At 40.2% G+C, this 24621-nt stretch overlaps 3 protein-coding genes across 5 annotated transcripts in view; all 3 read right to left on the reverse strand.

Moving 5' to 3' along the window:
• Positions 1-896: 896 nt before the first annotated feature.
• On the reverse strand, positions 897-9299 carry LOC125883516 (uncharacterized). The gene is made up of 10 exons (XM_049567832.1): positions 9181-9299; positions 7354-7443; positions 7160-7267; positions 7036-7075; positions 6494-6717; positions 6235-6361; positions 5542-5645; positions 5154-5193; positions 2287-2514; positions 897-1564 (listed from the first exon to the last, which is right to left on the reverse strand). The coding sequence occupies exons 2-10, from the start codon at positions 7433-7435 to the stop codon at positions 1471-1473; spliced, it is 1047 nt and encodes a 348-aa protein (XP_049423789.1). The 5' UTR covers positions 7436-7443; positions 9181-9299; the 3' UTR covers positions 897-1470.
• Positions 9300-10234: 935 nt separating this feature from the next.
• Positions 10235-11294, reverse strand: LOC125883522 (C-C motif chemokine 18-like). Its single transcript, XM_049567839.1, has 3 exons — positions 11137-11294; positions 10931-11042; positions 10235-10635 (listed from the first exon to the last, which is right to left on the reverse strand). Exons 1-3 carry the CDS (start codon positions 11204-11206, stop codon positions 10542-10544), a joined length of 276 nt encoding a protein of 91 aa, XP_049423796.1. The 5' UTR covers positions 11207-11294; the 3' UTR covers positions 10235-10541.
• A 2278-nt stretch (positions 11295-13572) lies between these two features.
• The window catches only part of tbc1d14 (TBC1 domain family, member 14), a 48496-nt gene continuing 37447 nt past the window's right edge, over positions 13573-24621 (reverse strand). For all 3 annotated transcript variants that reach the window (XM_049567824.1, XM_049567825.1, XM_049567826.1), the window contains 7 exons: positions 23573-23653; positions 23285-23373; positions 22889-22960; positions 19662-19790; positions 18959-19068; positions 18460-18718; positions 13573-18375 (listed from right to left, as the gene is read on the reverse strand). In XM_049567824.1, coding sequence (XP_049423781.1) covers positions 18319-18375; positions 18460-18718; positions 18959-19068; positions 19662-19790; positions 22889-22960; positions 23285-23373; positions 23573-23653 — 797 coding nt within the window. In that variant the 3' untranslated portion in view covers positions 13573-18318. The remainder of the gene's footprint in view (positions 18376-18459; positions 18719-18958; positions 19069-19661; positions 19791-22888; positions 22961-23284; positions 23374-23572; positions 23654-24621) is intronic.

The following is a 24621-nucleotide window of genomic DNA, read 5'->3' on the forward strand; positions in this document are numbered from 1 at the left end:
AAAACAAACAAATATGTTTATAATAATACTGCATTTATATTATTGTCTGGGTCAGGTATTTCTTCATAGGTTGAGGGTTATAGGGTTATGGAATTAGCTCCATATTATACGAAAACCAGAGAGTGTCCAATTAGTATTCCAACAATTAATTAATTCTACGTAGTTCTCAGCAGTCTGCTGAACATGTAAAAATGTAAAAGTTGTCTGTTGACAAGCGTACAAATAAACAAATATGGTAAATAATGTGTTCAGTAGTTTACATTGATTCATTTGATTCATTTTTTCCAGCTTAGAACAAAATGAGAAGAGACAAGTCAAAGCTTCACACTATGTATGAGGTTTATAATGTATGATATTATAGGTATTGAAAAGTATCCAAAAGAAGTAACAAAAAAACAGGATAGGTTGGTCTGTGTCCCACTGCAGACTCAAACTGACCCCATTTGAAGGTCTTGAATTGTACACAGCAGATTTTCACATTAAAACCAAAATCATGACCACATTGCAACATATATTTTTATCGTATGTGGTCTGATAAAGCAATAGAAGCTGCAGTGTCTTTAAAGAAGGATGGGCAGGCAGCTGGTTCAAGTGGTGCAATCATCCACATCAGGGCTGCCCCTCCCTAAACGCAGAACACACGCTGTGCGTAGGGCCTCATCTTCCATGGGGGGCCACATTTTGCGCGAGGGGACGCATTTGCGCATATGCGCTACCGTGAGGCGCGCGTAGAATCAGCTCGAGGAAGGAGAGAAGAGACCTGACCGCCCATGCGTCGCTGCAATGATTGACAGCACTCGACATCTGAACAATAAGAGGGGTGCGCTGGCAGGCACTTGCAGAGCTGCAGCAGGTGAAGAGTTGTCGACATGTCGTCCAAAAGAGCCTCAGGAGTATGTGCGGGGACGGGAGGGCGGGCGGGCTCCACGGAGGGGGAGACCCGAGCCTCGGGGGTAAGTGCGGGCCGGGAGGTCGGATGCTCCCAGAGAGGGGAGAGGGAGAAATATAGCTAAATAAGATGAAAATAGAAAAGAATGTCTCTGTATTTTATTTGTTTTCAGTGTTTAATTAAGGTGGGAGAGGCGGAGGGCTGAGGGAGATCGGACGCCTCCAGAGAGGGGAGAGGGAGACATATAACAAAATAAGATTAAATAGGAAAAACCTGTCTCCCTCTTTTATTTTATTTTCAGTGTTTAATCAAGGGTGGGGGATTGAGGTGGTGGAAGTTACTTTCTTTTGATGAGTAATTGATGGCTATTTGTGACTCAGATTTGTTTATTTATTTATTTCAGTTTGATTTTTTTAATTTTATTTGACTCATACAGCCAAACTACTGTATCGACAGTACATTTGTTATTGCCAGTAAAGGTTGTCAAGTTAAATGGCAAGTTGTTGTACGGTCATTTTGTACCTATGATACATTCGGGATGGGGACCTCCGAATAAAATTTCGCTTAGGGCCCCAATTTGGTCAGAGGCAGCCCTGATCCACACTTTTCATGATGCTCTTAACCCAGGAGACATTCGGATCCACACAGATACGACGACCCTTTGTTGTAATCAGACTGAAAGAGAGAAATGTCTGTGTCATTATAATGTCCAACACCTGAGACAAAAAAAACAAACAAAACAAAACAAAAAACATAACACAACTAGAAGAAAACCAAATTTTAGGTAGGAAATTTATGAATTATTATCAGAAATAAATTATTTTAAAATTCAAGATTTCTGCAATATTTTGTTTTTATTTTTATTTTTTATATACTTTATTAATCCCCCTGAGGGGAAATTCAATTTTATTTTTTTTCACTCCGTTGTCATTAACACACAGGTCCGAAACACACACATGCACAAACAGGACCTTTACATGGACAAAGTGGAGAAATGTGAGAGTGGGGGGGCTGCCATGGACAGGCGCCCCGAGTGGTTGGGGGTTTCGGTGCCTTGCTCAAGGGCATCTCAGCGATGCCCAGGAGGCAAACTGGCACCTCTCCAGCTAGCAGTCCACGCTCCATTTTGGTCCAGATGGGGACTTGAACAGGCAACTCTCTGGTTCCCAACCCAAGTCCCCATAGACTGAGCTACTGCCGCCCCAGATATACTCTACATCTAATGAGAAAATGAAAATTTAGAGTATGTAGTGTGCAGGATGTGTGAAATGTGCACTTTATCTATTTAAATGTCCATGATTTATGATCAATTCACAAAGTAATAGTCACACTAAGTAATACTCATTGTGCTGACTTAGGTCACTGTATTAAATATATTGTGGGTGAAGTTAACTTACATGACTGCAGCCTTTGGGCATCGGAAATCATTCATGACATATGAGCTGATGAGATTTTTGTTCAGTCTTCTCGGGTAGAACCAGTAGCAGCAGTCGTCAGGACCCATCGATTTCAGTTTCTGAGGGCAACGTGGAGCGGTCAGTACCAGTTTAGGGGGACTTCTTGAAGTTATTGGCTCCAGTTCAGGAGGATTACCTTGGGTCGTCAATCCCAGTTCAACCCAGTCCCTAACAGTGAAAATACATGAATTGTTTGTAAAAATAATTTTGAAATTTCAAGTACATCCTCAGATGAGGATGTCAGACTGACACGATTTCTGACAATTCATCTCCTGGCATAGTATTCTACTCACAAATGCACATATGTTTATTACTCCTCCTGTCATTCCCAGACTTTTTTCACGCACTCAGTAGATATATTTCTCTCGAATTTTGGTTGCACACTTGATAAAATCAATGTTAGTGAGCGCTTCTCCTTTGCAAAGACAATCCATCCACCGGCAGGTGTGATGCTGATTAAACAGCATCATTACTACACAGCTGTGCCTTGGGATTTTCACAATAAAATGTCACTCTAACATGTGCAGTGCGATCACACAAGACAATCCTATAGATGTCCCCAGTTTTAAGGTAATGTGCCACTGGCATGCTGACTGCAGGAATGTTCACCAGAGCTGTTGCCCGTGAATTTAATGTTTATTTCACTACTAAAAGCTGTCTCCATGTTGTTTCTGCAAATTTGGCAGTACATCCAATTGACCACACAACTGCAGACCAAATGTAACCACATCAGCTCAGGAGCTCCACATCACACGTCTTCACCTGCAAAATCATCTGAGACAAGGCACCTGAACAGCTGATGCAACAACTGGTTGACACAACTGTAAAACTATGACGTTTTTAATGACATGTTGATGACATACTATACTATGACATTTTCAGTGGTATTTTGATGACATAATATACTGTTAGAGCCATTTGTAAAATATTCATAAATATATTTTCATGTATTTAATTTGCTGAGGATAAGCATAGTCTCAGTGTAGCATGCTTAATAAGGACCAATAAGCTGTGTAATCGTGTAGTCAGCTCTAGCTTCTGAGTGGCTAACGGGCATGACGTATTTTGCCTGTGTTTGGTTCTTATGTTTTTGTAAGATGTTTAGGTACTGTTTTCATTTTGTATACGAAGAACAAAGTTTTCAGTAAACATTTTAAAAGGAAGAACACGGACTACAGAGTTTTACTGAAGCACGCGGCAGCTATATGCTTGGTCTCTATAGTAGTGATGTGGCGTTCGCGAACGAGCCGAGTCTTTGAACCGGCTATTTGAAGAGAACGAGTGAACCGGCTCTTTAGAGTGAACGAGCCAGTTCCTAATTCACGTTGTGCTGATGACCCCCCTCGGTTAGAAACAAAAGGTAGGAAGCTAACCTACTATCAGCACATGCTTGTATTGGCAGGCTTGTTGTTTATAAAGGGCGTTGCTATGGCTACACCAAACTTTATATGTGCAGGGTCTATTCTGGGTCCACGTTACAATATCCAGATCATGAGATGTGATAAATCAGCAATGAGATTTGTTGTTGAACCCACTAACACCCGCCCTCCACACACACACACACAGCAACCCCCCCCCCCCCCCCCAAAAAAAACAAAAAAAACCAAACGAACGAACTGCATCTTTGAACCGGCTCTTCAAAGTGAACGAGAGCCAAAGAACCGGCTCTCACAAGTGAACGAGAAATCCCATCACTACTCTATAGCTCAGCGAGTCACTCTGGCAATCAGTAATGATGCTCATTACCCATGCCGTTGGAGCCGAGCTGCACCAATCACATCGGTGTATCTGATATAGGCGGGCCAAAGGCGAGCTAAACAGATGACGATAGTGCTGCGATGATGAAGTCCGGAATCAGTCAGTAAACATTGCACGGTGACTACGGATGAACAACAGTTGTGTGAAACAGCTTTGGCCGCTACAATGAACGAGTTAGACTTGGCTTTTTCTCTAAAAGAGGAACAGAAGACGGCGCTCAAATCTTTCCTTTGCAAGAAGGATGTTTTTGCTGTTTTGCCAACCGGATGCGGCAAGAGTCTAATCTACCAGTTAGCTCCGCCGGTAGCGCTCTGGATACGTCACCCCGTGTATTGTTCTGTTTGGTCGGAGTGTTATCAAATTGCGTGCAGTGATATTTTCAAATGCATGCTTGGTGCTGCCCCTCGAGTTGGGCCATTTGCATTACTCATGGCCAGACCCTGAATCTTTCTAGATTTGGGTCTGGATTTCCAGGCTATATTTATTAACATGTGCACGCAAGAATGAAAAATATGGAAAATCTTGGGCGATTAGACCCCATTGAGATGGTATGATTTAGGGAGCATGATGAATCCATCGTCCAATAGGGAACCCCCAAGAGGTCTACACAGTGGTGATGGTAGAGGTGGTGAAGATGAGATGTGAGGAAGATGGAGAAGTGCTGATGATCTGGATGAGTAGGGGAATGAGCCTTTGTTGAGCTTGTCCTGGACTCTGGATACACTGGCTGCAGGTGAACAGGGTGGAAGAGGGCACTACAGTTCGAAATCAATTGACGGCTGACAGCAGCAGGAGATATATATATATATACATACATGTATATATATATATATCTCCTGCTGCTGTCAGCAGTTAAAACTGCACATTTTAGAGTGACCCAAAGCACACCTGTGTAGTAATGCAACCAAAATTTAAGAGAAATACAGATCCATTGAGAGCATTAAAAAGTATTTCATGCTAAACTCAACCTTTGAGAAATGGGAGCAACCACAAAAAAGAAAGTTTGCATTTTAATTATTGTTCAGTATATATAGTACAAAGTCACTTACATTGTTGCAGATTCACTTCCTGGTGCAGGAGTAGAATGAGCTGTTATATAATGTCATGTAGAGGGGAAAAAGGAAATATACATCAATCCAAAATAATGCTAATAATAATAATATTAATTAATAATAAGTAGATGCAGTAGCAGCCCTCTTTATTTATTGATGTTTTTCCCACCTTCCACACTAATTGTTACTGACTTTGAAGCTATTTTTGACTCGCAAAACACTCACCAAACCTAGAATCCACAACACAACAATATTTTCAATAATCCCAAACCATACAAAGTCTCAACCTGCTTCCATTCAGCAGTATTCAACTTTTGAAACAGTTGTGGTTTCTTGGAGCAGTTTCCTTTGAAAATTTATTACAGGGAAACAAATATTAACTTACAATCATCAGGATTCACTCCTTTTCCATTTTCATCGAGGGTTATCAAAAGTCTCTTCACCCATGCAGCATCTGGATCAACACAGAGGGTGGTAGTTGTGAATATTCTGTTGAGAGAAGGAATCATAAAGGTGTTTGTTAACAATGAGTGTTAGACATAACCATAAGTCAGTGATGTGCTTTATGACTTGTATTTATTTATTTATTTATTTATTTATTAATAAGACAGATAGACAGACAGATGTCTGAGTGAAATTACATCCGGGCAGACACTGTACGATTTGAGCCTATTCTGTGACGATTTTGGAGTCTGACGACTCATCTCCACTTTCAAACAAACTTCTACCTTCCTGCAGCCCCAGAGCTTTCGAATGAATCTTTATTGACAATGTCAATAGCCAGATTGGTCCGCAGGGGCAGACAGGCCGTTTTATTGTCTGTATTACACGTACAGTTCGAGCGCTGAGGTCATGGCTTGAAGCTTGGACTGCACAGTGTGAGCACATAAGTTGTGAGCTTTAGCTTTACACCAATTTACTCAGACAGTGGGAGCTGGAATCACATAACAACATTTCTAAAAATGGATGCAAACTGTGCAGAGTATAACCAGCTTTAGGCATTATGGGAATAAACAGAAATATACAGAATGTATCATTCCATTTATGCTGATAAGCTAAATTCTAAACTTTTACTCACACAATGGCTTCAACAGGACACGTGGGGGGTGACTTTCTGTATCCCTTTATGTCTTTTAGAGGTACTCGTCCACTGAAGATTTCAAAGCAGCAGCTAACTGGAGTTGGCTCCACCTCAGGATAACTACCTTGAGTTGTCGGCTCCACCTCAGGATAACTACCTCGAGTCGTCTGCTCCACCTCAGGATAACTACCTCGAGTTGTCAGCTCCAGCTCAGGATAACTACCTCGAGTCGTCTGCTCCAGCTCAGGATAACTACCTCGAGTCGTCTGCTCCAGCTCAGGATAACTACCTCGAGTCGTCTGCTCCACCTCAGGATAACTACCTCGAGTTGTCAGCTCCAGCTCAGGATAACTACCTCGAGTCGTCTGCTCCAGCTCAGGATAACTACCTCGAGTCGTCTGCTCCACCTCAGGATAACTACCTCGAGTCGTCTGCTCCACCTCAGGATAACTACCTGTCAGTCCCAGGTTATCTGAGTCCCTAATGTGGAAATACATAAATAAATTGTACAAATCATTTTGAAATATCAAGCACTGATGCACACAAACAGCCGTATCATCAAGAATGCTTTCAGTATGTTTCAGTACACATACTGTACGTTTTGCAAACTTAACTTTGCTTTTCTTATTCCAGCCAGTGACCTCTGTTGCATGTCATACCAGAAACAATGTAGCAACAAAAAAACCTAATTTCCTCTTCTTCCTTGCACCACTTTTCATTTTTCATAGTCCATGGGAGAGCAAGAAACATTTCATTATTGTGAGCATTACAGTGTAATGTAGAATATAAGTCACTTACATTATGGTAGGTTCACTTCCTGGTGCAGTAGCAGGGTGAGCTGTGTGTGGAAAATACTATGATATGACAAACTTAGATTAACCATGGACTGACTGCACGTCTGCTGGAGAGGGCAAATCCTTACCTGGAAATGTTGTTTTGGTGTTGTTGGTTTTATTTGAGGGGATTTCGACTGGTGGAGGAGGAAAACAAAACATCTCCTCCTCATCGGTGCTTTCTGTCTGCTCAAACTCTGCAAATCAACACAAACCTCAGGATGGCTGACGCAACACTAATAACCTCAAATACGACACTGCGGTAATTTGCGACACAGCTTACCTGAGAACGGTTGTGGTGTTAAAAAAAGGCCAATCCATAAAATGTTCAGGAGAGCCCCAGTGGCCTGGAGAAGCCAGTGCATGGTTATAGCTGCAATACAGTGTCACTTAGTTAGTGCTGAGAACACACCAGCTGCTGACAGAGTGTGCGTGCTGCTCTCTGTGCAGCGCCAAGGGCTGGAGAGCAACGATAACCTGTTTTTTTAGTATTAAAGATATTATAAAAGAGTCATCTCTGTCTGCGTGGTGGTGCCATTTGGTTGGTGATGGGATTAATCAAACCTACTCACTTGTTATTATATGTGTGAACATATGTCACAAAACAGAGAGAAAACATTTCCTGTGGTGTGTATTTTACATTGAGCATGGCTCTGCTTTCTGTGAGATATGCATTCAAGTGTATTCTCACATCCAGCTAGTTGATGTAAGATAGCACAAAAAGAGAAGAGACAAGAGACGTTTGTGCATTTCATACGTACAACATCAGTGCTTCTAAAGTGATGTAGTATATGCGCTGACTTTTATCAGGAAGTGTAGAGGATGGTGGATGGCGTGACAACTTGGCGAGACGCCTGCTAAGCTGCAGACTGCTGTTAGAGACCAACAAACAACAAATCCAGTTGTGAATTTTTGAGTCATTGCTGTATTTCCAGCACCTTTATGGGCATACATTTTTTAATGTATTTTTTTAAAATGTGACATCACTGATTTTCCTGCCAGGAGAGTGACATGCAAGGCTACTGTTGTTTACCGAGACGCTGCAGCTTTTTCTGTCCAGATAGTGACACAAAAGGCAGTCACTGCTGAAAGAGACATTGCTGCCAGCATAGTGGCATGGAAGTGGCATGGGGGGTTTGTTCCGAGACATCACTTCTTTTTCATGCTGAGATAACGGCATGAAAGGCAGTTGTTTTTACAGAGACATGACTGCGTATGGTGATGGGATTTTTTCCCAGGTGGGGTATTTTAAGCCAAAACATCATCTTTCTCTAACCATAACCAATTGGGTTTTGTGCCTTAACAACACATGAACCACAAAGTTGTTGAAGTGTAAAGTGTCAATGTATCCACAGCATAATACCATGCATATGTTACCTCTCTGTGTTTGCAGAAACATTCAACACTTTTTCTACACTGAACACTAACATTACTGTTTCAACTTATGCTACTATACTATAGCACTAATACTGCCGTTTCCTACTACAGGTATTACAGCACTGATATTACTGCACCTGCTATAATGTGTAACCAGCACTACAAATGGTAATACGTATTTCATCATACATGTATGAATTATAATCAAAATATATTGTTACATTATATTTAATACACACATATAATTTGAAATATAAGGAGCCTCTAATATCTCAACAGATTTTTCTTTTATATTAAAATGCATTACGTTATCACACAAATTATTATCTCTGCCCACAGGATACATATTTTGCTGCCACAAACTAACACACACAAATTATTAAAAAATGTTTAAAAAATGTGCGCACAGGTTATCTAAAGAGAAAGTTAAAAACTTCTGGCACTAAGTTGGCGCCGTAGAGAAAAGGCCCAAAGCGCACATAAAAATAATAAAATGCTAACTGGAAGGTTTTTCATGAACTTGTTTTACATCATAAACAGATATTATTTTGAAGGAGGTCTATCTCTGCGGGCTGTGATTGTGTAGGTCTTTTAGTTGTGTATCTGCCTTGTTGCGTAACAGTCTTACTTCCCTGTATATTCAGTGTAGATTAGATGATTATATGAGGTTCGATGAAGACGACAAACTGATGAATTGGCAGCACATTTGCAAGACAGAGACAGAAAGACTTACCTTGGGATGTTGGGTTGATGTTGCTGGTTTTAAAAGAGGTGATGTCGACTGGATGAGAGGTGATTTGTTTCAGGTGAAGGCTGAATACAAACTCGTCAAGTGTTTCCTTATCAGAGCTTCCTCTGTACCAACACTGGAAATGAAAACCCTGATACCTCAGCATGACAAACACACTGTAAAACACCAGGTCTCAAAGAGCACGCTGCATTGTAGGCCACTTTTACATGTTAAGGCCACACTTTGACAAAATAAAAAGAACAAACATAGCTGATTATAGCCATTTTGAGATGACCAACACATGAAGTTACAAATATTTAAATACTGAACTACATCAAAAGTTCTGATCGACTAATATGGTATTTGTAACACATGGCCATGGCCACCCTGATACAGCTACACATACACCCTACGGCACACTTTATTTTAATTTAATTAATTTAATTTAATTTTATCTTATTGTATTATTTTTATTTTTGGTGCAAAACTAACATAGTGGTGACTTTACAGGTACAAAACAAACAAATATGTTTATAATTAATACTGTACTGTATTAGTCTATGCACACCAGATAATTAGTTATATCAACTATAAAATAAGAAACCAAAGTATATCAATAACCTATCTGATTCCTTAACTGGCTCTAAAGTGAGCCTTTTGCATTTTTACATTACCTGAAGCCCACTGTAGTTTCTCTTACATGCTTTAAAAGGGAGATGTGAAAGAAGGGGTATTCAGTTGGTCGCAATCTGCAAACTCGCCACTAGATGCTGCTAAATCCTACACACTGAACCTTTGAATGTCATATAACTGTCCTCTCTGGCCACTGGATATGTATGAGGATATATTGTAACATGTTAGCATCTTATTGTACGTTTCATTTATGTGACTGATTTGCCATCTGACTGTTTTCAGTTTATTTTTGGAGATCCCAGTTAGTACAGTTTTAATTCATTTATTCCAAGTAGCACTCGGGAGGAGTGATACAAGATACAATCGGAAGAATGTAAAATGTGTGTGTGGACAAGTGTATAATTAAACAAACACGAAGAGTAAATTGTTCAGTACTTTTACATTTATTCATTTGGCAGTTGGTCTTTCCAGCTTAGAAGGAATTAAGAAGAGACAATATGATATTGTGGGGATTACAAAGCATCAAAAAAGAAAAACGGGATAAGCTGGTCAATGTGCCAATACTGGCTCAAAATGACTCCGTTTGCAGGCAAAATCTTGATTTACTCTCAACAGATTTCTCATTAAAACCAAAATCATGACCACATTGTAACATGCATGTTGATAGTATGTGATCTGATAAAGCAACAGAAGCTGCAGTAAGTTTAAAGAAGGACGAGCGGGCAGCTGATTCAAAGGGTCTTTTCATCCACCCATCTCATGATGCCCTGAACCCAGGAGACATTCGGATCCACACAGATGCGACGACCCTTTTTTGAAATCAGACTGAAAGAGAGAAAGCTCAGTGTCATTATGAGACAAGGAATAACAAAACAAGACGGATTTGTCTTTATGATTCATTATCAGACATTTTTTTTATAAATTAAAATAATTTTTAGGCAATATACTGTATATCTAAAGATTAAATGAAAATTTAGAGTATGTAGTGTGCAGGATGTGAAATGTGCACTTTATTTATTTAAATGTCCAAGAATTGTAATTAATTTATAAGGTAGGAGTAATACTCATCATGCATATTGAGGTCACTGTATGAAACATATTGTGGGTGAAGTTAACTTACATGATTCCACTCTTTGTGCATCGGAAATCAGTCATGCCATATGAGCTGATGAGATTTTTGTTCAGTCTTCTTGGATAGAATGAGAAGCAGCAGTCGTCAGGACCATTTCCATCTTAAGAAAAACAAAAAGAAAACACTGTATTATCAGGTTGTTCTTAAAAGTAACTCAAAACGTGTTGGAATTATAAAATCTAAGATTATCTTACGCTGGCAGATCACTGAGGAAAGCATTGCGTATCCCAGGATGCAGAGCAGGAGGATGTGACTGGCCCTCATGATGACTTGATATTCCCCTGGGTGCGAATATCTCAACTGCACTTCAACTGCAGTAAGGGGCTTCTAAGCAAAAGGTGGAGCGATGTTACGTTTATCAAGAACAAAAATGTACTAAAAAAAAAGAAAGGTGTCACTGGTGTGGAGGAGGGAGGGCAGCTGTGGTTTTACAGCGACTAGAAAATGCCTGTCACAGAAACTTTCCACTCGGTTTTTAAAAAGGTTGAGGTAGATTGCAGGAAATGCAGTTGTGGTTAGCCCAGAGATGTAGCTCAAAGTTAAGACGGTGACATACGGCAAAACCAATTGCTTTAATATTTCTACAGCCCCAAAGAACTCTTAAGTCATTATGAAAATGATAAAAGGAAACACTACGTGAATCAATAAGTGTACACATGCCAAGATTAATATGTTTTTGTATAATGAAAATACAAATAAAAAGACATTTAAAGGGACAGTGCAATCAATCATTTATTTGTCACATGGAATTATAAAAGGTAGCAAAATGTGATCCCTTCTGCTCGTTAAACTTGTGCACTGTAATTTAGTCTGTCTTTGCGTCTGCTTATATTGTTGGCTGTTGCTTTATAATTATCCATGTTTCTGGATGGTTCTGGTAATCCACGGTTTCTGGCTGTGGAAAGATTTAACTGTCCACACATCCTGACCTCAAAAGGACGGCCACATGGTCCCTCCTCCTGAACACACACTGCCACACTGCACCCGCCGTAGAACGGCGTATAACAGTGATCCACAGCAGGAACAGTACAGCATCTCACATTCCCACTGACACACCAGTCCTTATTCACCGTGAAGCACATGCCTCCTCTCCTTTCGCCAGAGTCCTAAACTAGTCCCTGATGTCCCGCTGGAAACTGATGCGGCACAGAGATCATCCAATTTATTTTCCAACACCTGTACAATGATGAGAGGATGCTAGTTCAGCTAGTGCCCAACTTCTTCATCTTTTCTCGATGTTTACTGATTTGAAAACCTCTTCCTGGCTAGCTAGCAGCTAGCTGGCTAGAAGTCGGCAGAAGGAGAGTTCACAGACTAATGAGTTGATTTCTTCATCTGGATGAGTGACTCACAGCCACGTGCCATCACCACCCAAAGCCAACCACAAAACGTACCACCAACACTGGCAAAATTGACACAAGAGCATAAATTTAGTACAATTTCAGCGCAAAGGCGACAAGAATCGTCCGTGCCTCACCCTAAAATCACAAACACATATTTTATCTCTTTCCAGTATAGTTTAAGTGTGAGTTGCTGAGTGTTGGCGCTATCGGCTGTAGAGATGTCTGCCCTCTCTCAAATAAAATAGAACTAGATGGCACTCAGCTTGTGGTGCTAAAAGCGCCAAAAGCTGCATTTGAAAAACTCAACAACAATGTCTCTTTCCAGAAATCATGACCCGGTTACTCAAGATAATCTAAAGACCTTGTAATGAGCAGTTTCATGTAGGAACTCTTTCGTTTCTACCAAACTACACCCGCCAACGGTATCACTGCACAGAAGGAAGTGTGCATCTACTGCTAGCTCACCCAGCACCACTGAGCTAGCTTACGTTACAGCTCAGCCGAGGAGGACGCCATTAATGTTTACATCTCACACTGTCACAGCATGAGCCTCTCATACATGAGTAGATGCACTCTTCCTTTTGCGCTGTGATAGCTAGCCGTAAGGTTAGCTAGCTCAGTGGTGTTTGGTGAGCTAGATAGATATGCTTTGTTCAGCACAGTGATACGGTTGGTGAGTGTAGTTTGGTAGACAGAAAATAGTTCCTACATGAAACTGCTCACAACAAGGTCTATGGATTATCTTGAGTAATTGGGTCATGATTTCTGGAGGGAGACATTGCTGTTGAGTTTTTCAAATGTATTTTTTTGGGCACTTCACGGCCGATATCTCCAACACTCAGCAACCTCACACCAAAACAATCTAGATTGATAATTAGGTCAACAAGTAAGAGGAAGAACACGTTTTTGACTTTGGGGTAAACTGTCGCTTCAAATTTCTTTTCAGTAGTGTTTTTATGATATAAAAATGTATTCATCCCATTAGTGTTTCATCATTTCATAATGACTTAAGTGTTGTTTGGGGCTGTAGTAATATTGGTTTTGCTGTGTGTCACCTTCTTTACTTTGAGCTACATCTCTGGGCTAACCACAGCTGCATTTCCTGTAATCTACCTCAACCTTTTAAAAAACTACACCACGCACAGTCCATTATCATGGACTCCATGTTTTCACTTTAATATGTCCCCCTGCTACCTGAAGTTGACAAAAAGAAACGTCAGCATGTGCTCAAAATCAGTTACATGTCCTTTACCATTAAATGTGAACAAAGACACACTGAGGCGCTCCTGACTGAATATGTACAGCTCTTTATTTTAATAAAACCATTGTTTATATACAGTTCAAGTGAGATAAAGTTGTATGGTAACCCTCTGCTGTCTCCATGTACGTCCTCTACAGTACAACAGGTCTCTTGAGGGGACAAAAATATCAGACAATCCAAAACAAACAAAACCCAAGAAATGACAGCATATTACACTTTTTTATTCAAATAAAGTTTGAATTTTGTTTCTGGCCATTGTGGATCATACAGTGTTGCCAGTGTGTGTTTTGTGATAGAGGGGCAGGCGGCAGGTAGTGTCGATAGAGCTGGAAGGGTCATTTCATACACAGGCCAGCCTTTAATGTAACAACTAACTAGTAACTGACATTTTACAAATGCCACTTAACAACAAGTACACATGAAACAAACAGACACACACACTTCAACTTGCATCATCACTACTTGAGCACAAAAAAAAGTCAATGATGGAAAACCCGTTTAAACCTGCGAGCGATCACATGAAGTGATGATGCGAGGCACAACTCAAAGGCGTACATATATGTGCAAAAAGCTTTATTGCAGTCCTGCGGTGTGTCACCACACTGGGGGAATTGGGGGTGGGGGGGAGTGCATCGAGATGAGTGATCAGAAAGCGTGCTGCATGGTGCTGAGCTGTTGCACACACTGAAACACAAATAGTGTACCAGTTAGCGGGCATGAGCCAACCTTAGAGGATGATTTATAAATGAAAGGCGCTTCCTGTTTTTAAAGTGTGTCATACCTCAGCTGTGGTCCGGGCATTTAAAGGGAAAATTCAGTATTTTTTAACCTGGAACCTATTTTCCCACATTTTTGTGTCTAAGTGACTGCTAGAGGCAACTATTTTTGAAATTTGACTAGTATTAAGAGAGACGCAAAACAGGCTGCATTGTAATCCCTATGGTCAGTATACATCCATTAAAAGTGCTTGTTTTTGCCACTGACAGGCTCAGATTGTTATCATGAGTGTCTGACAACATTACAGAAAGGATCCCGACAGAGAAATCAAAAAGAAGATTTTTGAAAGAGACTTCTCCTTGAGCGAGACTTGGTAACAATAACAAACAGACAAGAGGAAGGTAAGGAAAGACGTCTCATGTCTCTGTATGGATCCTTTCTGTAATGTGTCAGACATTCATAATAACAATCGGAGCCTGTCAGTGGCAAAAACAAGCAAGGATGCGAACTGACAGTACACAATTGCCCATAGGGATTACAATGCAGCCTGTTTTGCCATTGTGGCTGCAGCGGACTTGCTTTATACTGGACTAATTAAAAAAATTGTTGTCTCCATTTGTTATTTAGACATAAAAACATGGGAAAACAGGGTCTAATTTGAAAAACACGGACGTTTCACTTTAAGAAAAAAATTGGTATCACCAATAGTACAGTGTACAAAAGTAGCTAAACTCTCGTACATTAAATCAGATGCACAGCACATCAGATGAAACAGCTTCCCCACCAATAACACCGTTACTGTGTTAGAAATGCCACCAGCAGCTTCTTCAGATTCAAGGTTGTTGGCTGCAAACATCTAATAATTCTTTACTAACAGCCCATGAGATATGTGCACTTCTCAACTTTTGTTTCATTTGATTAACAGGTCTATGCAAAATGGGCAATTCACAAAAAAAAAAGATATCTAACATTCCAGTATGGGATCATTAGTAAGATGGTACTTCGCTTTCTTGTCTGATTATCCAAGAAAATAAATGAAGGTCTATAAACCTCCAGCCTTAACTGTGAACTCAAAACAACGCTGGTAATAAAACCTCAACCAACAATGATGCAAATATTGTCCCCACCCACTGCTGGTCAGGATGAAGTGACACATCAACCACAGTGTGAACAACAGCGTCAGGGCCTTTACACAATGATTGCGGGCACAAAGCTTAACTGATGACATAGTTTCATGTGCGGGGCCAGGTGACCACTGATAAACACATGGTCTATGTGACAGGAAATAAGAATGTGCAGTTCAAAACAAACTGGCCGCCTATTCAAATGCCTTTGTGAACCTGTGAAACAGTCTCTTTAGCCTTAGTTAAAAGCAGACGAACATGATGACAAACTGCACTGATGGGTGAAATCAGTTATCTGCAAAGCTGAACAACTAGACAGACAGATTCTGTTAAAGGACAGATATGTCACACAAGCTACAGGTCACTATCGGCCACACCTACTCAACAAAGGTGCACAGTTACTGACAGCTGGTGGTTAAGATGCTGTGTCAGGGCCCTTAGATTACAGCGCCTACAGTACCGTATACACTTGCTTTTAACCACACACACACACACTTGTGTGCATATGTTGAGTACTCTGTGTAGGGCTGCCTTTCATTAGCATACAGTGCACTCAGTGTTGTTAAATTAAGTATGTGTGTGGGTGGTGAGAGGCTCAGCAGCAACCCTTCATTTGACCAGAACAAGTCCTGTTTATGTCCTTTTGATAAATATTTAATAAATACAAAATTTAAAGACATTACACTCACACCAAGACATCGGGAATCCAAACACTAACAAGCTGAAATGTACCTCAAACAGTAAAGGGACAGTCCACCCCAAAATCAAAAATACACATTTTTCCTTTTACCTGTAGCACTATTTATCAATCTAGATCGTTTTGGTGTGAGTTGCTGAGTGTCAGAGATGTCGGCCGTAGTGATGTCTGCCTTCTTTCCAACACAAAGGAGCTAGATGACACCTGGTTTGTGGTGCTCAAAGTGCCAAAAACACATTTGAAAAACTCAACAGAAATCATGAGCCAGTCAATTAAGATAATTCACAGACCTAGTTGTGAGCAGTAGCATGTCGGAACTCTTTTCTTTTTACCAAACTACACCCACCAATAGTATTGCTGCGCAGAAGGAAGTGTGCATCTACTCATAGACAGTAGGCTCATGCTTGTGACAGTGCAACATAATGTTAGTATGTATACAGACATGGATTGCGCATTCTCTCCATACTCTGCGTTCAATTCGTCGGTATCTGTGCATGTTTCTTGAAAGTGTATAATACAAACAAGACGAAGCAGTACCACTGGAAACTGTGGGGGTGGTATCACATAGTTCAAGCGAGGTATGACCATGGGGCAAGACAAAGGCATTTTAAAAATGGCAGAATGGAACAAAAGAGTAATACAGTAAAACTTTTTTCACTTTCCATTACAAGGTACATCATTACGACCTCCTCCACCATCACCCTCTTTGTTGTTGTCTGAAACTTTGGACTCCGCCCTTTAGTGCCATCTAGTGAAAGTATCTAAGCCAACATTAAGGATGCATGGAAGTATGTGGGCAGTAACGTTTACGACGTGAAATGAATGGATCTATTTTCGTACACAAAGGGAGTATTAATAGGCCTTAAACATTATTGCCATTCTCCTCAGCTGAGCTGTGACGTTAGCTAGCTCAGTTGTGCTAGGTGAGCTAGCAGTAGATGCATGTTTCCTTCTGCACAGTGATACGGTTGACAGGTGTAGTTTGGTAGAAAGAAAAGAAAAGAGAGAAAAGAGTACCCAGGTCATGCTTTCTGGAAAGAGACATTGATGTTGAGTTTTTAAATTTATATTTTTTTGCATTTTGAGCACCAGTGTTATCTAGTTACATCATATTTCGGAGAAGGCAGACATCTCTACAGCCCATATCTGCTACACTCAGCAACTCACACCAAAACAATCTAGACTCACAAACAGCACTACAGGAAAGAGGGAAAATGTGTGCTTTCGATTTGGGGGTGAACCGTTCCTTTAAGGGTAGGGGACATCCATATGTGACACTGCATGTTGTGTGTGTCTAACAGCAACATTCTTCGATATCAACTCCAGTTTCACTGACATAAATACACTGTAAAACGTGTTTTACAGGCAGCTTATGACCTGTTTTTAGAGGGTTAAAACAAATGTAACAATGTGGTGCTCTCAGAGACACCTAATATGTCTTCAGCATGAAGGTTACATGCATATCAATGATTTTAACTCAAAATTGAGAGTTGACTTCATGGAATGGTTCAGTGACTACCTGGAAAATACACAAATGTAAAGCACACAGGACAAAATCAAACTGAAGGAATGACTAAAGTTTTGAGGGAAAAAAAGGTGCAGAGACAAAGAGATGGAAAGACACAAGCTGAGGCTCCACTTAACATATTTCACACCCACAGATCTGACTCTGGTGATGCCACTTCAGGGACTACAGTATTTCTTTCCATGACCAAATCTTTTAGAGATTAGGGAGTCACACTTTGACTTTTGTTTTTGTCATAAAAAGCCACATTTAAAGAAAAGACACAAATAAGTGTTGCTGGAAAGAGCAGCAGAGAATTCAAATCTAAGTGGGCGTAGTAGTAAGTAGTATCTCTGTGATGCCCTCTGCTCTGTGGAGACCTGAATCAGCCTGGTGTACGTGGGAGTGTGTGTGTGATACATTCTTCAGCCTCTGCCAGCTACACTTTGCAGTCCACTGCTGGGCCTCTGAGCACAGGTGAGAGATAAATAAGGCCTCGTATTCCTTTTCACACCCTACCCGCGTTGCTGACAGACCCTCCCCTCCCCTCCAGGGTCCTGGTTCCTGGTTCCAGTTAGAGCAGTGAGACGGCTCTGGGGATGAGGTTTATCACAGCAGCTACAACCAGATAAGTCCCATTGAAGTTTTCTCAGGTCCATCCGGGCCGGCTGAGAGTCCAGTTTCCCGAGGGCTGGAGGGGAACTGGTCGAGTCTGGTGATGGTTTTTCCTCTAGCGCTTCAGCACTGGGCTGCCTCGCTCCTGATCTTTCTGTAACGCCTGCAAGACCTGAGGAGATGAAGGAAGGTAAAATTTAATTAACAGCACCATCCGAGAATCCTAAAATGCAAAAGCTGTAGCAGCCTACTGTACCTGCGCCCACTTCCTGTTGCGGCTGGTCATGTGGACAGCAGCGATGTGCTGGAAGAGCTGCTCGGCGGGGATGAGGTCAGGCAGGCGGGTGAGGAACTGAGCCATGTGGATGAAGTCCATGCTGGTCAGGACGTCCTGGTAGAGACGCAGCAGGCCCAGTGCCGTGCGGAACAGGAACTCCTCATTGTCTCTGCAGAACACATCCCACACCCGACACGCCAGGTCCAACGGCAGAGACTTGCTGTACAGAGTGAAGATCCTGGAGGGACGGAGAGGCAAAGTGCACAACACAGTCAGTCACTTAAAACAGATGAAAACAAAAACAAGCACATGAATATCTTAACATTTGAGATACACTTGCAACTGTATATTATCAATGCAACACTATTAGGCATTTCAAAGTTAGTTGCTTTTATAGTTCCACCTCAAAAACCTCAAGCATGACATTAGTCTGTAGGTTTATTAGCAGAAGGATGAGGCAGAGATGTAAGAAACTCACCAGTCGATTAAATAAATATCTGGGGTCAAGTTATTTTTCTGGAAATGTGCAAAGAGCTTTGGTAGATTTTCTTCAAAGAACACTTCAAATGCCGCAAAGTAAGTCAACATCTGTGAAGAGAGCAGAAGGTGGTCTTATAAAGGAACACACTCACACAGAAGCAACCTGACTGAGTTCAATGAGCAGTGCGCTGAGTCATCTGTGAAAGTGGACAAGTGGTTTCTTTGTCTGAGAGCTGAGTGTGGAGGTTTCAATTAAAACCTGCTGCACAAAGCTACACCTCCACATCACTTGCACTGCAGTACTTTCAGTAGAAGTGGCGGTTGTTCGACATTTTTTGGCTCCAACTCTAACACCACCTGCTCAGTCTAAGTTGCCATGTTTGTTGTGTTTGAAGAAGGATATGGAAATGACCTGTTCTGGTCATGGGGCATATAAAACCCACTGCCAACTAGCGGTCTAGTGGTGTGATCCCACCATGAGGAAGACACCTTACGAATATATGAATACTTGCTTGTTTCATTAGTCTTCCACAATCAGATCAAATCGAATCGAATTGATCAATAAAATAATCAACAGATTAATCAATAATGAGGAATGATAGTCTCATTTGTATTGTAGTTTTGATGTTGAAAATCTTAAAGTGTCTGTGTGTGTGTGTGTGTGTGTGTGTGTGTGTGTGTGTGTGTGTGTGTGTACTGACAAGGCTGTGGTCGACTCTGAAGAAGGCCATCTGACAGGGCTTGTTGAGCAGGTTGGCAAAAGCTATAAAGGCGTCAGCTGTGTCAAGGTTCAGGATCAGCACTGCTGCGATGAACGACATTCCCTGCACCTAAACACACACACACATACACAGTTTAGAAAAACAAACACAAGACAGAAAAAAAAGTGTGGTCTTACTGGGGGCTTGTTGTACAAAAAATAAAAGTGTTAAAATGAAGCGTGGACTTTGACTTCCGTTTCTAAAATCGAGGGTAGAGAAAAAACCCTAATGGCAAGTTCACACCTGGTGAAGGTTAATTTTGCACCATGACTTCATTTACACTTTAACTAACTGAAAGCACTCTTATTTAACCTAATTCAAAACTGTAATTTACAAATCACAAAAAGTTGAGCTGCAATCTGGATATTTCAGATGGAAAGAGAAATGAAATGCTGATGCAGACTAATGCAAAGAGCAAAACCCAAAAACCTGCAGAGAGGTGAATGCATAGATTGTGTGTGTGTTTGTGTGTAGCAGCTTATGGGTTGGGGTCAGTACAGGAAGTCACAGTCATTTCTACCACAGTATAGACAGCGTGGGACTGCAGTGAGGAGCAGTAAGGCGAACCACGGCATCTACCAGAATAATGTGGCTTTGAAAAATTACAGAGGTGCAAACATGAGTTCAATGTAGGAGCACAGCATCAAAGAACATTCATCAGTTGTTTAAAGCCACCGGCTAATTACAAAGTTTCACACTGGACACAGTGATGATGTGTTGAGCTTTATGTGTGCTGCAGCAGTGATGTGGACATTACGAGAATTAACCACAGCCACCATTATATATCTGTCACTGACCTAATTTTACACATTTCTCTGGTTCAGTCAGGGACATATGATTTGTTACTGTAAATACCAAATAAAAATGAATACCAGACTACTGTATTTTGTATGTTATTTTTTGGTGCTTTGAGCACCACAAGCTGAGTGCCATCTAGTTCCATTATATTGGAGAGAAGGCAGACATCTCTACAGCCTATATCTCCAACACTCTGCAACTCACACTAAAACAAGCTAGACTTATAAATAGCACTACAGGTAAGAAGAAAAATATGTGTTTTTGATTTTAGGGTGAACTATCCCTTTAAGACAGTTGACTGGAAATGACTCTGAATGCAGCATAGTAACTGTGATGTTACTATCAGAAGGTTTCGCAAATGTTAACAGTAAAACTGGTATATCTAGGAGCACGTTAACAAAACACAACTTTATTATTATTATTTATGAAATAATACCAATAAATAACAATGATTTTTTTTTAAACTCTAAATAGATGACAAACCAGGCCTTAATCAGAGCCCTAATCCATTCCAATTTCATGGAATGCAAATTTTGCTAATCGGATCCAAACCACACTTGAAAAGCCGCGTCACTAGCATAACTACGTAGTTGCTGAGGCCTACAAAGTCACCACAGCAGCATCACTTGCAAGACCTAACATTTGATCAGTAGTGGTAATAGTAATTGTACATATCAGCAATTGCTTTTGACTAGTTAGAATTCCAATCCAACATATCCATAATTTAATTCTGACTAGTATCATGTCTAATTAAAGATACCTACAATTCATTTCTCACTATTCAAAAATATTAATTCTGTATTATCAATAATTGAATTCTTACTGGTGGAAATGTCAAATGATCACTGTAGATATCTATGACTTAATCACTACTTGTCAACTTTTGCCATTGACTTCTTATCAGACTCAATTACAGATATCTATAATTCAATTTTGACGTGTTATAATGCCAAGTCGACATATCCATAATGTTATTTTGACTAGTTGCAATTCTATTAATGATACCGACAACTCCAGTCTCAATAGTCAGAATGACCATTTTTAATATTCACAATTCAGCTCTTACTAGTGGCAATGTTCATTGTAAAAATCTACTATTGTACTTACATCACAGATATCATAAATGAAATTCTGCATTTCTAAAATTAAATTCTGACTAGTCAACATTAACGTGTTGATTTGTCAGCTTGAAAATGTAACTAGTAAGAATTTATTTTCAGATATCCAGAATTACATTTCAGATCTGAATTACAATTGTGGGAATTTTATTTGTACTATTTATTTGTTTTTATTTATTTATTTGTACTACTGTAACAATTATATTTGAGATATCTACAATTCCTTCTATAACTACGAATTTTAGATTTAAAAATGAGAATTTCCACTAGTCAAAGTGACATTGTAGATCTCTTCAATGATGTACGTACATATGTATCCTAAATTATTATGTTAATTCATAGTCAACCAATAGCTTTGTGGCACTTTGATGATATCAAACTCATATCCAAAATGGTTTGATGATATGTCAGACATATCCGACATGCAACAGTTGATATCTGAAATGGGCAGTTAAATTTCCACTCGTCACAACCCTTTTTCCACATGTGGAAATTCAATTGTTTCATATGTGAGTATGTGTTATTGTTATTCTAACGAATGGAAAATGAATTACTGTTATCTATAATTAAATCAAATATATCTGTTAATCAGTTTTGACTCAAAATATAATTTCTGCATGTGAAAATACATTTGTACCACGTCAAATTTGTTTGACAAATACCTTAAATGAGCCTTTTAACAAGTCAAAATGATGTTTTGACATATCTGAAATTTGAAATATAATATATTGCTACAAGTCAGTCCTACTGATTAAATGTTAAAGGCGCTTGCCACAGTGCGGACAGTCTGTCTGAAAGATCTGATCTGAGAAATAAATTTGATTTGCCAGCAGTCTAAACGTAACCTCTGTGCCCTCAGTGAGAGGAGGAAAAATAATGATGACATGACACTCAGTGGAAACCAAATACCAGAAGCTGCCAGTCACACAGACTGTTACTTCTGTTACAACTTTAGTTATTTCAGATAATAATAGACTCTGTAGGTGTTACGTGGGATCCAGGTCTGTGCTGTGTCATGACTCATTTTTAACCTTTGTAATATACGAGTAGCTACTACTGTACAATACCATAAGAATTTACCACATATAAAAGAAATTCAGGTATCACACATGTATGGAGAGCCATAACACAATATTCAATGTTTATCCACTTTCCAGGCCACTAGTGAGGCCTGTTTTCTTAAAGGGGCAGTACACAGACTTGTTTGTGTGTGTGTGTGTGTGTGTGTGTGTGTGTGTGTGTGAGACTTACGTAGCCAACGTCTGGCCGGTAACAAGTGTATGCTCCCAGAATGCTGTGCAGCACATCATGATATGGCCCACCCTGATGATTAACAAAGAAATAATGAAGACAATGGATCAAACAGGCCAAACACACACACACACACACACACACACACACACACACACACACACACACACACACACTTTCCTATAAAGTTCAGTGCGATTTATGTTGCAATAATGATACACTATGAAATATGATACAATAATATCAGAGTAATGTGCTATATCTTGCAGAGGTTACCAGGGTTTATGTTGGTCTGAATAAAAAGGCAAAATGAGAGATCTTCTCAATAATGACAAACAACAGTGTTTTGTACAAATTAAGCTGAGTATTGTTGAGGATGGCTGAGTTCTCACTGACCTGCTGGAAGATACATAGTTGGGGGAAGGTTCTTGAGATGTCCAGCTTGATCAGCTCCAGGCTCGACTCCCGATCTGATGAACCAGCATCTGGAAGACATCGCAAAGCATTAGGAATCAAGGGGAAAAACAAAAAAAGATCATAAAACACATTAAGTGTAACCTCTTATCTGACATGCAAAGCTACTTTACTTTTTTGTTAAGTTAAGATGAGTTTAGTTGCATTGATCTGTGAGTTAATAAGACCAAAATGATGGAAACAAGCAGAAGATTTTTATTCTGTCTCTACCTTCAGTTTCGGTCTCTATGGAAGGTGCTGCCGTGTTCCTCCACTTTTCTTTTGCCCGGGCCAAACAAATGTTATACAGCTCTGCAGGGACACATAACAACACCACAGTACAATCAATATGAGAGAGAGAGAGAGAGGCAGACAAGAGGCTACAGACACTGAGTGTAGAACACGATGACTGGACAGAAACCACTTCAGGTGATAAAAGCATTCAGTTCTTGACATTACTCTGCAGCAGTTACACTAAGGGTGATTACAGGATCTTGGTGTAGCACACTGAATCTCCGAGCCTGTGCTTTGATCTGTGGCTGCCCTCTAGTGATGAGACACTGGATGGATATAATGAGATTTCTGAGACATGACATGGAGCTCTGAACTGGTGGCCCTGACCTGAAAGAAGATTCATATTAACTGCAGAAAATGGCAACTACAGGCCAAGCTGAGCAGGCGTGCAAGAAGCTGAGATAAGAACAGCAGTCTAATGTGAAAATATACTGAGGGATATAAGAGCAATTGTATTAACATATATATGTACTGTATATATTAACAACAATTTTTGTAATGAGTCTACAATGTAATGCAGTGGGACTTTAAAATGGTTTCACACAAGAAACACAACTCTAAGCTACTATAATTCTGAATGGATTAATAAATTCCTTTTTTTTTTTTTTTTTTTTTTAAAATGTTGAAAATAATGTGTTACTGACTAGATGAAAACAAACTAACTAACCAAATAACAATATTTTTTTTCACACTTATAATTACCTCCACCAAGGAGATTGTATTTTTGGTTTGGAAAAACTACTGGCTCCGATATTCATGAAATTTGGTGGAAGGGTGTAGGATGAGCCAAGGGAGAAGCCATTAAATACTGGAGCGGATCCAAATAATGGGGCAGACACAAATTATTTTTCTCTCTCAGTAACGTTGCGAGATAGGGCATTTGGCCTCGAGGGAGATCAGCACTCTCTGAGTGAGTATGAGCGTCTGTATCTGTCTGTGCGCAGCTAAACTCACACACTACTGCACCAATCAGCCTAATACCTAAT

This window comes from Epinephelus fuscoguttatus, linkage group LG23, assembly GCF_011397635.1.
Source record: "Epinephelus fuscoguttatus linkage group LG23, E.fuscoguttatus.final_Chr_v1".
Taxonomy (NCBI): domain Eukaryota; kingdom Metazoa; phylum Chordata; class Actinopteri; order Perciformes; family Serranidae; genus Epinephelus; species Epinephelus fuscoguttatus.

Excerpts from the sequence above, each read along its gene's own strand:
- LOC125883516 (XM_049567832.1), bottom strand. The coding sequence starts at position 7,435 with ATGCACTGGCTTCTCCAGGCCACTGGGGCTCTCCTGAACATTTTATGG. Across the intron at positions 7,268-7,353 it reads AACACCACAACCGTTCTCAG|AGTTTGAGCAGACAGAAAGC; the intron begins GTAAGCTGTGTC and ends GTTGATTTGCAG. Across the intron at positions 5,646-6,234 it reads TGTCCTGTTGAAGCCATTGT|AATATTCACAACTACCACCC; the intron begins GTGAGTAAAAGT and ends TTCTCTCAACAG.
- LOC125883522 (XM_049567839.1), bottom strand. The coding sequence starts at position 11,206 with ATGAGGGCCAGTCACATCCTCCTGCTCTGCATCCTGGGATACGCAATG. Across the intron at positions 11,043-11,136 it reads TTCCTCAGTGATCTGCCAGC|ATGGAAATGGTCCTGACGAC; the intron begins GTAAGATAATCT and ends GTTTTTCTTAAG. Across the intron at positions 10,636-10,930 it reads TGCACAAAGAGTGGAATCAT|TCTGATTTCAAAAAAGGGTC; the intron begins GTAAGTTAACTT and ends TCTCTCTTTCAG.